We start from the raw sequence: 18734 nt of genomic DNA on the forward strand, positions 1-18734 counted from the left end.
TCGCTAACGTGCACTATTACACACACATGGACACACACACACAGGCGGAGACACATTCGTTCGCCTAAATCTATGCTACATTAAATGTTCATTGAGTGTTGCATTTGTTGTCGTCACAGTTGTCCCTGGAGGCGTCGGCGGCCGCTTAATTGATACAAAATAAAAAATAATGTACACAAACAAAGTAAAAAGTGTAGAAAAAAGTAGTTACTGCGAGTTTCGCAGCTTTTAGCGCGCACGGCCGCAACAACCGCAGCCGAATCCTCGGTCCACGGTCCGACCAAAAACAAAAAACTCTACGCGTTTGCAGTCATGTGTATGTGTGTGTGTGTGTGTGTGTGTACAAGTTTAGATGGCTACAAAAATGTCATTAATTAAATGCGCAGATAACTCAGAAAATTGCAGCAACGCAAAAAGTTTGGCAATTAAATGCGAACGACTCAAACACCACGCATATTGCCAAAACCACTTCAACGGAGTGCGGCCTAGGGCAGATACGCGGGCGGGATACGGGATATGCAGGACTTCAACTACAGCTCGATCTCGAACTCGAACTGGAACCCGAACCCTTTTCAGTGTCGACGTGTCAAAGTGTAAAACAAAAAATCACAAGCAAATTAATTGCAAGACATTTGTTAAAGCCGTCGCAAAAAGAAATCAAATTGAATAATTTTTTTCCTTGTTTCTTGCTGTTTTTTCTCCCACCCCCCGTCCCTCTGCATACATTAACGGAATCGGGGCATGGGGATTTGTTGAGAAGGTTTGCACTGCTTACAGAAATCATGTCGATTTAAATTTTGTGTCACTTCCATATAATGCAGGCATCAATTTCCCGAATTCTCTAATAAAATTTCAAGTGTTCAAAAAATATGTTACATTTTATATAGCTCTTTGAAAATGTAGTCATTTAACAGAAATGTAATTTAACAGTAACTTAACATAACAGTAACAGAGCACAACACTTACATGTTGTAAGCTTTTCATCTGAATACAATTTGTGGTGTAAATATACTTTGATAAACACATGACCTATGCAGAAAAGAAATACAATTGTTTCATTAATAATCGTATATATGTACAAGTATGTACACACATACACAAATTAACAAAATAATTTGTCCCAGGCTGTAACTTTTCATAACACTATGTGCTAAATTATTCACTTCAAATAATTTGTCATCATTTCAAAGAATTTTAAAAGAAACCTTTACTTAATATGCTTTTTTTATTTTTTAAAAACAAAAGTCTTTGACATGGCTGCTGCGTAGGGAACAGAACATTCATTTGCCTTTCAAACATTTAATTGAGGCTCAAAAATAAAGAGATTTTCAAAATATCGGTCTCTGATGTTTCCATAGAGACTCCAAAATTTGTTATTTTAAATATTTCTTTTAAAAGTCCAATATGCTGTCGGCGATATTGTAATTTCGAATCAAAACAATCAGATATCGAACGGATTTTAATATATAAATAAATAAGAAAATAAATAAATACATGTAAAATGCTTCGCTTACGTATCCAATCGAATTTTCTAGTATTTGTGGTATTAAAAAATTATGTATTTGCTATAAACTGAAGCGGACCTGTATGATAATCATTAGTTTTCAGATCAGCTTTATCCTTACAATTTGAATGTAAATTGTATGACAAGTGATTGGAAAGAGTATTTCCATTATAGTTTGTCCCTAAGAGTTCATTCTCTGCATTTGTGTTCCTGTTCTGCCCTTGGCGCAAATTGAATTGCCTGCATAGTGCATTCGGACTTTGGCTGGTCTGGCGACGATTTGTAAGCATTCAGATTGTTAAGTCAGCACCAGGCTGTGTGCTCGTCCATTTGGCGCAGCTTGCACTCGACTTGACTCGACTCTACTCGACTCGACTCTCTGATTTGGTCGTGGTCGTAATCGTAGTTAAGTATTTCGCCTTAGTTTTTATGCCTCGCATTCGGTTAGTTTAATTTGCGTTGCTGTCGCACTTTAATTCTTGTCCGGACGCCCATAAGTAGGCAGCAGTTTTTTTGGTTGTTTTTTTGCCTCTGCTTTGCTTCAGCGAGCTGTCGCAAATTTGCCATTATCACATATCATTGCTACTTTGTTGGTGCTCGGCATTCGAGAGCACTACGGCAGCTTTGAGAGGGCCATAAAAAAAGGTGCCATGCAGATTTGTATCTTTGTATCTCGTATCGTTTTTTGCTTTGCTCCTCCTTTGCGTGGCTACCTGAATATGTGGCGCCATATATTTTGCTGCCTCACAAGGCATTTTATTAACACACACACACACTCGCACACACACATGCATGCCCAAAGTCACACGCACAGACACAGACACACGCTTAACTTTTGCCGCAGTTGCCAATGCCCTTAACCATAAATTTGCTTTGGTAAATCCTCGTTGTCGTTTTGTGATTTAAACTTTTGGGCCCATCGTCGTCGCCAACGTTGTCATCCTCGTCCTCGTCCTCGTCTCTGTCCCCTCGCCGCTCGTCCTCGTTGTTGTTGTATTTGTAGTTGTCGTTGTCGCCCAAGTCCAAAGCCCTGCCAAATTGACAGGCCGCCAAAATGCGCACAGTCTATTAAAGTGGCTAACGAAATTGAAATGAAGCTGCCACCGCCACCGCCAATGTTGTCCCAATGGCCGCTGACAATGCGCCAAATTTATGACAATGTGCGAAAAGGCAAAGAAAACACAAAAAAAGAAGCAAAACGAAAAGTGGAACAGAAAGGAGCCAGTAGTAGTTGCCTCTGGCATGACTTAATTGACTTCTCCTGCGCACAGGACTTGGCAGCGACTTGAACATGCAAAGCAGTTCATGTTGACACTGCGCCCAGGGGGTGTGGCGATGCGGGGGGCAACTGCAGGGCAGCAGGTTCATTGGGGCATCTTTTGGCAGCATGCAGCTAAACAGATTGACAAACAAGCCACAGAAGCACCAGCAACATCTCCAACAGCAGCTGAGCACACCGCAAAAAATATTAAATTGATCTGCACATTTTTTCTGAATCAATGAAAAGCTATGGAGATTTAAATCGAGTTAATCCCTAATATAATATAAACGTTAAAAGTCGCTCAACCGCTAAAAGCCATAGCTAATGCTTCCTAAATAAGTGCTAATGCTATTTAAATTTGAGTCCCACAGATATGGAATCAACAAATTATCATTCAAATATCATTTGAAATATCAATAATTAACTGAATAAAAATGTTATCAAAGCCAATAGTCCCACGTCGTATAAGTAGTATGTAATAAAGGCTTAACTGAACAATATAAAACAATTACTTACATCTCCTATTGTTCTTGTTCTGTATCTTCGTTGTATTTGAAGCCCATCCAAGGAGATCACCACAGTCTGTTTTCTCTTCTGCCCTTTTTGGTTTGTGCTTTTTGTCAATTGTATGTTTTTTTGTAGAGCTACGGCTTGTGGTTTCCGGTTTCTTTACTGTTCTTCCAATTGTTCTCTGCTGGTGGTCAGTTTATTTTCGATTTGGGCTCTTTTTGATTTGCAATTATTTTTGCAGCACTGCACTTCCTTTCATTTGTTCTCTGCTGGTGGTCAGTTTATTTTCTATTTGTACTCATGTTGATATGGAATTATTTTTGCAGTTCTTCAGTTCTTTGTTCTTAAGTAGATTTTCATCCTATATTTCTTCAGTGTTCTGTTATTTCTCTGTTTCTTTTCTGTTGCTCTTCTGTTGCTCTTCTGTTGTTCTTCTGTTGCTTTTCTGTTGTTCTTCTGTTGCTCTTCTGCAGCACCTATGTTGTTCGTCTGTTGTTCTTCTGTTACTTTTCTCTGTCCCCTCTGTTGTTCTCTTCTCTTTTGTTCTTCTGTAGCTCCTCTGTAACTCCGCTGTTGTTCTACTGTTATTCTCCTTCTGCTCTTCTGCTGCGCGTCTCCTCATCTTTTTACCAGTGCCTATACTTTTTTCTCAGTGCAGTTGCAAATGCAGCCGCAATAGCAGCTGTTGAGGAACCACATTTGAGTGCAGTTTATTTGGCCTCTGTGTGTGTGCATATTTGTGTGACTGTGTGTGTGTGTGCCTTTGTGTGGTCCCTGACAGCTCGTCCTCTCCTTACTGCTAAGAATTGTTGCTGCATGAACTTTTGCTGTTGTTGATTTTACGATACGGAATCGGTCTTTATCTTTAACTCGGCAGCTCACCTCTCAGCTCGCACCCACAGCAAGTTAATGAAAAACTCAGTCATGCTGCTGTTGTTGTTGTTGTTGTTCTGAGTTGTTGTTGATACTGAGTCTATGTGTAAAAACCAAACCAAAATTCTATGCAAATAAACCAACAAGCGTTGTACAATTTTATTTGCAACTTAAAAATGAACTGTGAAATGAAAGCATGGAACAACTAAGTGCTGCTTGGTTAGTCCCAACCACTATGCTCCTGTCTACAATGATTCTCTCTGGTCCAGTCTGGTCCAGTATGGATTGGTATGCTCTCTGTCCAGCAGTTGGTTTGTCGACACAAATTGGCTTTGGATTTGCGGCGTTCGTTTCGAATGGTTGTAAAAGTGAAAACTACTAGACACAGAGAAATTTTCCAAAGTCAAATATGCGAGCATGCAGGGGAATTCCGGGGCCGAAGCTCGTGCAGTGCAGAGTTTGAAATATCCTTGGCGCCCAGACTCATAGAATTTTGCATTCCACATGCACAGCCTTTGCCTGTTTACGTAACGTTCGATAATTGAAAATGGAAAGGTAGCACTGGTAGATTTTATTTCATTCAAGTAGTACGAGTACTGACTCATGGCGAAACCATAAGATTTATCCAAAGAAAAGTAAGATTTTTTCGATAATTGTGCTCAACGCGTTAACATGCATTGAAAGAGGAACGAAGGAATAGAAATCAATACTAAAATTTGAAAGTAATTGCAAATGCCCAAATTTTGCTGAAATAACGATTCAATATTGCAATAAAAAGCTGTTTCTCTATTCTTAAATTTTGTATCTAAAAATAGGAAAATACTTGTATAAGTAAAGCGCAGATTTGTGACATTTTGGATTTACTGGATTTAAAATATGTTAATGGCTGGCAGTCCCAGTACATCGAATCATGTAAATAGTGAACAGTATGTACATACATGTACATAAATACTTATATACATACATATATCCTTTCCCATTATTAGTGCTTTTGCTACAGTGTCGTCATGGGTCCTACATCTTTATTGCAATTTTGTTTACTTTTGTCCGTTTGCCGTATTATTGGTTTTTGAATTTCATTTTTGTCTATTCGTTGTGAGTGCTGCGCCTAGATATGCTCTCTTTATGGCTTACTGTATTTGTGTGCTCTCTAGTCTGTCTTGTTCTCTCTTCCTCTCTCAATAGCTCTTATACTAGGTTACTCACCCAACATCAGCTGCATGGCCAGTTGTTGTTGTTTGCTGTGCCAGTGCTGTTATTTCCATCTTCTTTGTGCTCAGTAATTTCGTGCCTATGTGTGTATTTATGTATGTATGTATATGTGGCTGCACTTCTCCCCCTCCTTTCCATTGCACTTGATCTCGCATATTGCGTGTTGTTGCTTTTCTTTGCACAACTCGTCTGCTGTGTTCGAATGCATTTCTTTTGTATTTTGTTGCAAACGTTAGATGTTTGGAGTGGGCGTCTAATATGAGCGTTACTTGGTTTATTGCGCTTTCAACTTACGATGTAACTAATATTAATTAATAACAATGTGAAAGGCAAATGTTCCGGTAAATAAAACATGACGCACAGCCACAAAGCCACAAATCTACGTTCTCATTCCTCTCGCACTCGAAACAGACTAAAGATCGCGAGCGAATTGCGGGGGTGGCGAGTTAGGGCGAGAGCTGGGACGTTACTAACAGGGTTGCCATAGCTTCTGCATACGTTCTGATCCTACTACAATAATACATAAACATCTGAATAAACAAAATTTATATTAGCACTGCTCTACTGTGCTATTAGTATATTAGCCACATGTGCAATCAATAAGAGCTTTGTAATTCAATAATTAAAGGAGCACTTCGACAATGTTTACCGTTATTCGATGGCATGGAAATGCATTTGAAATGAAAATTAAATTAGTTTCGGAAGCAATGTGATTTCTAGCTTTAATTATTGTTGGTACCTTTCGGAACCATCGCTTATCCCATCCGATTTAAATATGGTATTTCTATTGAATGTATGTACGAGTATGCATGTGTGTATGTTGTGCCAATCATATTGTCAGTCTAGACATGCTATCATTCTCGCAATATGCCAAACTAAAAGTACTTACTCACTACTCTACTCTAGTTCTACACAGCCTCCTCATATTCGCTCTAAAAATTCAATCGTCGCGGCACTTAGCAGTTCATAACTTTGATTTGAGCGTATCCGTCCGACCCCTCCGCTTGCCACGCACGCCGGCATCCACCATTTCCAATCCCCCACCCCCCACTTGGTGGTGTCTATGTTATGGCCAAAAAGTATCCAATAAATCATGCTTTTGGTCAATTGCGTCAATTCAGCACATTTTTCTACACAATACAAACGACGTCGTTGCGCTTCGTGCCGTGCCGTGCCGTGCTTGGTCGTGCCGTGCCGTACCGTGCGTTTCCCGGTCTGGCCGCTCGTCCTATCGCCTGCCGCTGCCAACGGCAGTGTCTATAAATATTTAAATTTCAAGTTTGGCAAAAACTTTTTTGCATACATTACGGCGTCGGCGACGACGTCGGCGGCGACTCCGACACCGACAACGACGAGCAAAGTGGCAGCAGCAATCGTGCATCGTTGCCGCTGTCTGCCACTTTTGTGCTCCACGTGGTCACAGTCACTCATTCAGCCGAATACCCAATCGCCCTCCTCCTCCCAGCCTCGCCCGGCAGCCAGCCCTTCTTTTTTTCATGCCATGCGCTGCTTTTTTGTTCTGTTAAAAGTTTTTTGCAGCACTTGCAAATGAAATGTTTGATTTTCAATGATTCAATAAATTATTTATATTTGCGTATGCCACAGCCTCACACATTCCTCCATTTAATCCCGATTCCATTGCCATATGGCGGCTCGTATTATACGAGTGTACGAGAACATGCGAATATATTGAGCTTCAATTAGTCCTTTATGGCGCCTTGGAAGCAAATACCCAGCAGCTGACTCATTTATCACTTTAATGCATTTATAAACCGAATCCTGAAGCATACTAGGCGATTCAGAGATGCGTAAGACATAGCTATAATACTATAAATGGTATAGCTGTTTGCTGATTGATTTATATTTATCGCCAATTGTTGCACCTTGTAATCAGCGCAGACAACTGTGGGAACAAAAGGAACAAACAAACTAATGCTTAAAATTTCTAATTCATTCTGATTTTATTTTCAAAATATGTGGTTCATATATTCGAAGCCTTTTCCTTATCTATCCTGCAGCTGCACTGCATCTGGATGCTTTTAGCTCAGGAACTCTTACGCCATATCTAATTCTATGTTCACTTTTTGTTTTCTGTTCTTCCTTTTTTTATCCCTTTTCCCTATTTGTATTATCTTGCTGTTTAAGATCTCTCCGATGTCTGTCTAATATTTTGATTGTCAACTGATCTCCGAATCCACGAATTATAGTAATGTGTTTTTAGCATTTTCCTATTACTTTAAATTATATTTAATTCAATATAGTTTTTATTGCTTTTTATGTTTATTATTGTAATATTTTAATTCCATTATTATTTACAAATTCAGGGAAATGTTTCACTTGCTCACCTATTTATATAGTCTTGGCTTTTATGATGGGTTCAGTTATAGAAGTTGCCTTTACTTCTTGCCTTGTACGAAGATAAGATATTTTTTTAGCCCCTTTTTTATAACAAACATGCATCTCATTTCATTATAATTTCTATTTAAATATTATAAGAGAATGGTAGTTTTTAAGCAAATGTTTAAACAAATCTGTCTCAGATGAAGTTAACTTTTGCTGCCTCTGCTCTCGCCGCTGCTGTGTCCTTCCCCTTGCTTGGCTCCGCTCACATTTAAAGGCGATAAATCACTGACTTTTTGGCTGGCACAGCCACTTGCCAAGGTTGCCCGCCGATATCATTAACTGGCTGCACACACACAGACATACAGACACACACACACATACGCGCAGAAACCACAACTACATACTCGCACACAGAGCGCCCCTCCACTGCTTCCCTAATCTGGCCGCTTAGCATCTCTCTTATAACTGCACTCTCTGTTCCCTGTTCACTACTCACCGCTCACTTCATTCTGTTACACTTGCATTTGCAGCGATTGGCGCCTTTCAGCCCGAATTTGTGGAGAGCATTTCGAATGTGTCCGTCGCTGTGGGACGCGACGCAACCTTCACGTGTCACGTGCGACGTTTGGGCGGCTATCGCGTAAGTAAAACAACAACAACAGAATCAGCAACAGCAACAGCATTAACAACGGCCACATGGCGCACTTTAAAGCTTAATTAATCACACATACACACACACACACACACACACACACACATATATATATATTCACACATTCAAACACTCGCACACTCATGCACTTGAGGCAAGCCTGCAAACATTGGGGAACCACTACAACCACAACAACAACAACAACAACAACAGCAATAACAAATAACCACAAACACTATTTGAACAACACATCCACATCCACACCCACACCCATGTCCATGCCCGCCCACTCATTTAAAGCGTCGCCTGCAAGACATAAAGAGGGGTCCAATACACACACACACACACACACACACACACACTTCAATATGTGCTTAACCCCTTGCCTCTGCGTCTGCCTCCACAGGTGGGCTGGCTGAAGGCAGACACCAAGGCCATCCAGGCCATACACGAAAACGTCATCACCCACAACCCGCGCGTAACTGTCAGCCACCTGGACCAGAACACGTGGAATCTGCACATCAAGGCCGTCTCCGAGGAGGATCGCGGCGGCTATATGTGTCAACTAAATACGGATCCCATGAAGAGTCAGGTGAGTCCAAACTCTTTAGTAGTCTCTGCCTGAGATCTCTCTAATATACGTACTTGTATTTGAGAGAAGATGACAGGGATTGGCAAAAGAAAGTCATGAATAAATGTTCCAAGATCTCTATGCATGGTTTCATTATAAAACGTTTATATTTTCTAAACTTTATAGAGTATTTATTTCTTCGCCAAAGCAATTCTAAATACTCCAGATAATGCATATTTTTCTGTTGGTAATGACAAATTGTTATTCATTTGAATACTTGTAGTTTTTCCAATCAAAATAATTAAACATTTGTAAATTTGTCTGTTCTATAAACTTTAGTATATATATCACATTAGTATTTGTCGCTAAGAATAAAAACTAGCAACGTTCAATTCTTCCAACCCCAAATCCTTTTCTTCCGTACAGCCCTTCAACTAATCATTCCTAGTATAGCAGCTTCATGATACAACTTTAGATGGTAAAGCATTATTTCAAACTCATTTATACCAACCTTGCTTTAGATACATCTATGTGCCTAAGCAAAAAAGTTGCGAGTACTAGGCTGATCGCAGCTATTTAATGAAGCTCTCTTTAGTTTATGGCCAGGTTTGCTTAATGTTAATCGACTTGGAGTGATTTATCCACCGATAAGTGTTAAGCACGATCTGTAATGAACTTGCTCTGCATTTATCTAAGACAAGCTTACACACCCTGTACCGAACATGGGGCCTAGCCTTTATGGCTCAAAAGTTCTCGATGTTCATACAGACGGACATGCTTATACGGATGCCTTAAGTCGTGGCAACCATTCAACCTCTTCGAATAACCATTTTCTAGTGGAGCTTTTGAAAACTTTGAAAACAAATATTCTCTGCTTAAAGCAAACTCAGCTCGTAAGTTCGAGTGTATAAATAAATTATGTCTTCTAAGTATTTTAAACATGCAACATGGTTTTTATTTCTATCCTTTGCTCTTTACCTTTAATAAGAGGAAAATTGCGAAAAATTATATTTTGTCCACATATGTTGGAAGACTGCATTAACTAAAATCTAGTATTAGTTGCTTACCTGAATAGCATTTCATCAATTCTAAATATGTTCTGCTCCGTTAATATCGAAAAATTAGAACTAAGGAATATCAGCAGCGATTCAGTTTGATTCAGAATTAAGTCCTTTAGTCTTAATTGTGACTTATTGGCATTCAAAAAGTAAATCAATATGTAGATGATCTTTATTTTCCAATGCTTGTTAATGTTATTTGAATTGTTTTATTTATTTTGTTGATTGTTTTATTAAGTCGAAATTGAAACGAAAGACAGTCTGCAGAAATAATTTTTCAATATTTTCTTCAATGTCTGGCTTATTTTGCATGCGGACAGCTCCTCAGGCAGCAAGAACTCTCGCGTTTAGTTTGTTTGAACTATACAAATACATATAGTATAGTATCTATAGAACAACGTGTGTATATATTTTTGTTCTCTCCCTTTTGAAGGGCGACTGCTTGAAAGCAATTTTCCAAAGTGTTTGAGCAAATTTCTTGCGGCATTGAAGCGCAAACTGAAACGGAATGCGCTGAGTAGTTGTTGTTGTAGCAGACAGTTGTTGTTGTTGTTATTGTTCTTGTTGTTTTTATTCTTGTTATTGTTGTTGTAGCTCAGCGAGTCAGCCGAAAGTGTAGGATAGAATGAAAGAAAGCGCAGCAAATCGAAAGCGAAAACTATGAACAAACAACGCTCTCTCGCACACACACACTAACACATAGACAAAGGCGCACGCAGCATATAAATTCCAGCATCATGTTTATGTATGCGAGGTACGTGTGTGTGTGTGTGTGTGTGTGTGTGTGTGTGTGTTTGGTCGCTCACACGTACACTCATGTGTCCAGCCAAGTGAAGTTTATGGCGCCAATAAAATGTATTTCATGCTTCCTTAATTTTTATTTTTACTTTAACGCTTTGCACAAAAACAACAACAACAACAACAACAAGGGCAGTGTTGGGGTGTGATTGGTGGAGAGTGGGTGGAAGGGGGGGGGGGAGGTGCATTGAGCTGCACACGAAAGCGAAATGCGTATGAATTGTGTTCTTTTCTGCTAAGTGTCCACGTCCAAAGTCCATTGCCCAGCAGGAAGAATGTATTCCTCTGTACGCCTCCTCAACTATTTCAACCTCATTTGCTTTGTTTCTGCCTTTGTCTTTGTCTTTGTTGCTTTCCTTGCGCATAAAATCTTTGGCCCTGTTCGTCTTCCTCGCTTTATGACCGCGTCTCGGCATAATCAGCAAATTTTCGCTGTGTGCGTAGTAAATTTTCTCTCCCCTCCCCTCCCCTCCCCCTCACTCCATCCAACTCCTGGACACACCTCTAGCTGTTTATCTAAATGTCATTTTCATTTAACAAGTTTTAGTTTCGTCTCACCTGAGTGCGTATGTGTGTTTGTTTGTTTATTACTCATACGCACTGTGGTCATTGCTCCAAGCATTTGTCTTTGCCGCTGCTAGACGCACACTTTATTGTCCCGATTAATGGTGTCTGTGTGTACATACATATGTACATATGTATACTCTGCCTGGAGGCCGACATCTACGCGCCTCACGCTACTGGGGGCAACTTGTATTCGAGAGTTTTGTCACTTTCCGTAGCTAGCCACTAAGCTGCATTAGCTAATCAGTGTTTATATTATATATTTAATATATTTAGATACAACTTTTTCAGCTTGGGCAATTTTTTAGCTCAAAATATCGACACGCCATGCAAATATCATTCAACTGCGGTCTGCTTGCAGCTGTAGCCTATCAAGAGTATAGAATTTTTACAACCGATCTAACAAAACGAATTTAGGAGTTCGTTCCTGAGTAGGGGTACTCGATTCCAATCACGTCGCTACCATCATTGCATAATCATGATTTAAATTACTTGCAGTCTTGAAAAACTCTGTTAAAATATCAAACTGTATAAGAAGAAATAAAGGGATCTCTGTTTCTGTCCACAAAACAGTTGATTCATTTCTTTAGCAAATATTCACAGATCTGAATACTAGGATAACAAAACAAAATGCAGCAAAATAAAAAAATCTATCTTTCTTTTCGAAATGTAATTGTTTTAAGTTGCCCTTTTTGTATACTCGCATATATACTTGTATGTAATACACACTTAAAAATAATGCAGAATGTAATTATTGTTTCCTTTCCACTTTACGAAACCATGTCAAAAAACTGTAATTATTGTAAATGTTATTTTAAAAATTGCAAAATAATGATTATTTTATAATTTAATTTATTCTCTTACAATATAATGATTAATTTTCAGCTAAACTTCAGTTTTATTTTTGATCAAAGCTACTGTAAATGAATGATTTTTGCGCTTTAAAAAAAAACATTACTTGCGGTCCTTATTGCTGGCAGAAAATTCATATTGATAGTATTTAAAATATTATAAAAAGCAAAGGGGACATTTTTTTTCGGTTTACCCTCTCCTTGTTTGTTTATTTGTTTATTAGTTCCTAGTACGACAAGAAAATTTCTTATAAATTAATATACTAGTCACAAATTATTTTAATTTCTTGTTTCTTTTAATGTAAAAAACAGTGATGTACCTTTAATGAACTAACGAATCTTTATCGTTCTCAGAAATTTAATGACAATTTAGCTCTATGAACAATGAAGAGTGTAATTATTGTTTGCTTCCAATGTTAAGAAACTATTCCAAATAAATTAAGTTTAAGTAAAATTCCTTCTTGTTGTCAGAAAAATCATTAAGACGATTTTATCACTAAAAAGAATAGTACATTGTTTTAAATAAGTAACCCAACAATTTGTTGATTCTTTCAATGAAAAAAAAAGTTATGCATCTGTTAGAAATGTTATATTTTTTTTAATGACAATTTAGCTCTAATTTATTAACTTTAATTTCTTAAATATTCTTTTTAGCGAATTGTTTGTTGTATAGTATTTTGAAGAAGCTTACATTTATATTTCTAAGCTGAACTTCTTGAAAAATGTGCAGCTTCTCTTAAAAGAAACTAAACTCAAATAAAGCAGTTTCTTCAAAGTAAATTAACTCACACCTAGCTATGTGCTTTAAAGCAATGCGTTGATTGAAAAGTTTTTAATGTTGCTTTAATAATATTTCTTGCAGATTGGCTTCTTGGACGTTGTTATACCGCCAGATTTTATAAGCGAGGATACCTCCTCGGATGTCATAGTGCCCGAAGGCAGTTCGGTGCGTTTAACATGTCGGTGAGTGCGGAAAGAAAATGAAAACGAGAATGAAACCTGAAACAACAACAACAACAACAACAAGTGAAGTGTGTGGTGCTGGTAGAGTTTTGAAATGCTGCCAAATCCAAGCTGCAAGCTCCAGCAGCCACTCACACACTCACACTCACCATAATAATGTCAACAAATTAAGCGACACTTCATTTCTCTTGATTTAGCGACTCGACGCTTTTTGTTTTTCTGCGGTTCCTCATTTTAACTAACTGTGTTGCCCTTCCCCAGCGTCCTTCGCGTCCCCCATATCCTTGTCGCCTGTCTTTATCGCCGCCATCGTCTCGCATTTAGCCGCCACTGATTTATGAACCTGACCAGCAAGTATTTTTAACGATTTAACCGCAAAATGATGGAATGACGGCGATAAGCTCATTGCCTGCTTTTCTCTCTCTCTCTCTCTCTCTCTATCTGTGGGTGTGTGTGTGTGCGTGCGAGCTTGTGTGTGAAAAGCTATTAGTGACCCCGAGTGGTTGCTGCGTTTTTCGCAAGTTAATGCGTCTTAGCGCAAATCCCGTAAAATGAATTCAACTTTAAGCAGGCGTGGCGCAGGCGCATCCAAATTAAAAGGACTGAGCAAAAAAGTTGACCAGACGGTCGACGGTAGACGAGGACACAGAGACGATGGCAGGACTCGTCGTGGGTTTTATGCTTTTAACGGCACAAAACTTTGCTGCAATTGCAGTGAGAAGTTGAAAGTTGTTGCTGCTCGCCAATTCCATGGACGTGGGTGGCGCACAATCGAGGAATTTCCAAAAAATGCACTTAAAAATGTCATTATTTGAAATACTTGTACAAATGCGTAGAAACAGATCTCAATCGTCATTTAATTATTTGCAATTATTAATAACTAATACTATGAAATCATTAATTTAGTTAACGTAATTCATTTTTCTTTTAGAATAAAAATTTAGAAGAGTGGGAAAGAGATTTCCCGCGTTTTTAAATACTATTAGTAATCTGTGCTCTTTTAATTTTGTTATTTTGAAAGTTTTCTTTCATAATGCGTAAAAAAATCTTTCATATTAGTCAGAAAATACACCAACAATTAAAACTCTGTTAATGAAATCAATAATTTAGTTAACGTGCTACATTCTACAAGTGTCCAATGTATAGTACTAGAATATTGATAAAGATTTCTCAAATATCTAAATACCATTAACAATCTGGGCTAAAATGTTTTCAATTTGCTAATTTTTTCAAGTTTTCTTTCATACTGGGTAACAAAATCTTCCAAAAAAGTCATAAAATACATCCACATATTAAATAATTAAAAAGGGATAATGAAAATATAACAAATATATATACAAATTCCCCATAAATGATTGCCCACGAATCGTAGAAACAATATAACATTGGCTTCACTTTTGTCTACTTTCAAAGATTTGTCTTGGCTGTGGCTCCTCGGGGTGCTTCCATTCGGACATTCCTGCTTAATTTGGGGCATAGGTGTACATACGAGTAGGTGCTTAAGCCCGAAAAGTTGTACGTAAAAATGCTTTGGAAAGGGGTCTTTAAACACTTTTTACCAATAGAGTAAGCGCATCATGATAAATGGTCTCATACGAGTAGTAGTATCAGAAAAGGCAAAACAATTCAAAGGAATATATAAATATTTACAGCTAAAGATATCACCCACACCGATTTGAATAATCTCTATTTAACTTACATACCTGATTTCCAATAAGAAATTTGTATAGTGCTTGGACTTGCTGGAGCACAATCAATCCTGCCATTGCCTTTTTACGTGTGGTTTATTTTTAAAAACTAAAAAAAAGAAGAATAAGCATCAATTTTTAAATTATTAGTTTATTCGAAAGCGTAAAAATTCCCATAATTCATAGAATACGATATCGTTTTCGATGCTTATAAAATTTTTTGAAACTCACTCACTAGTCAAGGAATAGAACAAATTTAAAAATATAAAAAATTAAAATTTAATTACAAAGAACTTAACGTCCCTAATCTGAAATATAAAAAAATTAATATTAAATAGAATAAACCTATTGTCTCTAATCTGAACTACAAACTTGCTCAGCTCCATCAATAGTTAGTGTCCTCTCACAGTTTTTAATAAAATGTTTGAGACTAGCTCATAGATCAGTGGAAAATTGTGAAATTGTTGAGTATCCTGCTTATGAATTATTATATTTAAAATAATCCATTGACTTGATCGCTCATAACTGACCCATAAGTTGGTTCGTTTTTCATTTAGTTTAAAAGAACATTGGAGATGCTTTTAAATGAAATTCAAATTGAATTCTGACTGCTGGAGAGTGTAGTTAGGCCCATTGTGACGATCGCTGCGCCTGCTGTTTCAATGATAGCTGGTTCTGGTTTCTGGCTCCTGGCCACACAAGCCAAAAGTTGTCTTTGGCTTGTATAGAGTTTTTGCGCTTGGCTGTTGCTTTTGCATGCATAAACATGGCACAAGACAGCACTATATATGCACACACAGACACACACACACACACACACACACACACCCGCACACATACAAGCATAGATTGAAGGAAGACAGCCCGCCAAGTCGTTTAGTCTTAGCTAAGCAACTGCTCCTGACTGGCCGTCCATTGTGTTGGCTTCTTATATCTCGGGCTGCCTGCCTGCCTGCCTGCCAGTTTGCTCGGGAGTGTATCTGTGTGTGTGTGTGTGTGCCTTTTCTTTTCAGCCAGCCATTTTGCATCTGTTTGCGGCATCATAAAAATTTACCACACCCGTGTCTGCTCCAACAGCTTCAACTGTTGTTCAACTGCTGTTCCAACATGCATTTCTGCCCCACATTCGCATCCACATCCACAATCGCGTTCAGATTCCCACAGACGGCGGCTGGCGCTTAACGGCCATGTACATTACAAGAACTTTGTGCCTGTGCCTCGGCTCTGCTCTGCTGGCCGACAACAACACAACACAATGGGACCGGCCGCATGCTAATAGCAGTATCATCATCATAAATTTAATAGGCAACTGAACTTGAAAATTTCCATTGCCCATTTTTAGGCGCTGTGCCGCGCAATTTTCAACTCAACTCAACTCAAGTTGATTGAAATCACAAGCACAACTGCGACAGCAACGGCAACAGCAACAGCAACAGCGACATCACAATCCCAATTCATTCAACACACAACACAGGCCACTTAACCTTCCTGACTGTGCTGATGAGAAACCAATTGAAATCAAATTGCTTGTAATTATCGAGACACACTTTGGAGGTCATTTAATGACCCGTCTGCACCTTAACTTGCGCAGCTCAACTACCATGATTTAATTGGAATCTTATAGCAGGCGGAGGCAAACACTATCAATATCAACTAAAGATATAGACAAACTGCCTTATAAGTGGCAGACGCCAATTACTTTAAAGTCCTTGAAATAAAATCTTAGCTTTAAATTTCAAAACTTATAAACTCTTAAATAAGGTACAACTGGATTAAGCTGCCACATTAGGCTGCAGTACACCTGTTTAATAAAATATAGGAAGAATTTTTAATTTAAACAAATTTTAGTCTCTCTTTAGATGCAAGATGTAAGAAAGAATGGGATATAGTCTGATTTGATATGAAAATTCCAAATTTTTTAACTCAATTTGTAGTTCTTCTGTAGCCCCGCCAGATATATAAGAATAAATCAAACTATATAGTTAGATTTAATATTGATTCATTGCAGTAATGAACAAATGATTGGGCACCAAGGAGCTTTTCTGAAAGAGCAATTAATAGGCTATCCTCAACAATGCAATCCTTATTAAATACAATTTGATTATGGGGAACAAAAAATGGATTCATTTTCCCCATCCCCAATACTTTTTCGAACTTTTGGGAAAATTTACTAATTACTGACTGCTTTAAGAAATCGGAAAACCCTCCAGTGATATTCCCTGAAATTTCAGCAAAGTCTACATTTTTCAAATTGCGTAAAATTTTTCTTAGTCTTCAGTGTCCTGCAAGAAGGTCGTTTGTGAGTGGAAACAGTTGTTGCTTGAAATGAATGAAATGAAAGTCTTCCTCAAGACTGGGTCCAATTTGTTTTATTTGCCTTTGAAAGAAGTGCTTGGTCTTAGCCAACTAAGGCACTCGGTTTCTCTCTAAAGTCGGATCACTTCATTTATTGCAAGTTCCTTCACAACCTTGGAACTATCACATACTACTAATATACTTAGTATTAATAGTAAGTATAAACAAATGAATTTCAGAGCACTTGAACTTTAAATGAGCAAATGTTTTGGTCCAATGCGAGTATTTTGTGTTAAATGAATGAAAAGAAATGTTCATTGTTCCCTTCTGCAGTGTCAAGGACATGCTTTAAAATAACATGATTGGTGTGTTTGCGTTGATTTAATAAATTGACATTAAAATGCTTGTTTCTCCCATTTGCAGGGCCCGTGGCTATCCGGAACCCATTGTCACCTGGCGTCGCGAGGATGGCAACGAAATCGTGCTGAAGGACAACATGGGCACAAAGACATTGGGTAGGTGTGGGTGCAGCTGTGGGTGTGGCTGTTGGGTAATGGATCCGTCTAATGCCTACCATTTGCTCACACTTTGCAGTTACTTCGTTTCGCGGTGAGGTCCTGAAGCTGACGAAAATCTCACGCAACGAGATGGGCTCATATCTGTGCATTGCCTCGAATGGTGTGCCGCCATCGGTTTCGAAGCGCATCTCGCTAAGCATACACTGTAAGTAGCAAGTGATAAGGGTATCCTGGGATGGGAGGGGGGCCTTAAAGGCAAAGGCCAGCTAAGTAAACCAGCATAAGCGGGCGCTGCAGTGCCTCATTAATTAGAGAGCAACCGCAGCTGCAGCAGAAGAAGCGACAGCATGTGGTCAACTCTTTTGGTCTCTGACGCAGCACATCATCAGTCAGCTGGCCGTAGTAGTTTGAAGCAGTCCGTACTCCGCAGTCCCCTGTCCCCTGTTCACAGTCCTTACTCCACAGTCCACAGTCCGTAGTCAGAGTAGCCAGCAGCTTTAACGTCATCGGCAATGGCAATGGCAACGGCAACGGCCATGGTGTCGCCATCATCAGCGTCGTGCTTGTGTTTATCTAATGTTTAGTGCCCCGTGCCTGGCCACACTTATCAACTGCTCTCTCACACACACACACACACACACACACCCATACAAACACAATCACAGACACACACGGACACATACTCATTCGAACATACACGCAGCGAAAAACTGGATTCTAAGCTTCATCCTAAAACACTTGTAATACTATCGATTTAAAAAATTGCGAATGTCTGGGCTGAGAAGTAAATAATAATCAAGTAATAGCATTATTTAAAAGTAATTTTAGCTTTGAAACTTCTTCATATAATGCCCTTTTTGCTCTACACTACAACACTACACGATCTATAAACGAGAAGTGAAATTTAATGGTTGTATTGAAATGATTTAATTTGCGATAATGTTTTTTTAACCATTCTTGAGGACAGCCTCTTTTTTTATTCATCAATGATTGTTGGCTAATGTAAATTTGGCTTGAAAAGACTGGCGAAGAAATGGTTATCGCTTTATTTTTATTTTATTTATTGGTAATTA

At 38.6% G+C, this 18734-nt stretch overlaps 1 protein-coding gene across 1 annotated transcript in view; it reads left to right on the forward strand.

Annotated features, from left to right (window-relative positions):
* The window catches only part of LOC115628761 (lachesin), a 66180-nt gene that overhangs the window by 11675 nt on the left and 35771 nt on the right, over positions 1-18734 (forward strand). The window contains exons 2-6 of the mRNA XM_030524977.1: positions 8234-8343; positions 8762-8947; positions 13060-13160; positions 17567-17658; positions 17738-17866. Coding sequence (XP_030380837.1) covers positions 8234-8343; positions 8762-8947; positions 13060-13160; positions 17567-17658; positions 17738-17866 — 618 coding nt within the window. The remainder of the gene's footprint in view (positions 1-8233; positions 8344-8761; positions 8948-13059; positions 13161-17566; positions 17659-17737; positions 17867-18734) is intronic.

The sequence above is a fragment of the Scaptodrosophila lebanonensis genome, unplaced genomic scaffold (assembly GCF_003285725.1).
Source record: "Scaptodrosophila lebanonensis strain 11010-0011.00,11010-0021.00 unplaced genomic scaffold, SlebRS2 tig00000123-arrow-arrow-pilon, whole genome shotgun sequence".
NCBI lineage: Eukaryota > Metazoa > Arthropoda > Insecta > Diptera > Drosophilidae > Scaptodrosophila > Scaptodrosophila lebanonensis.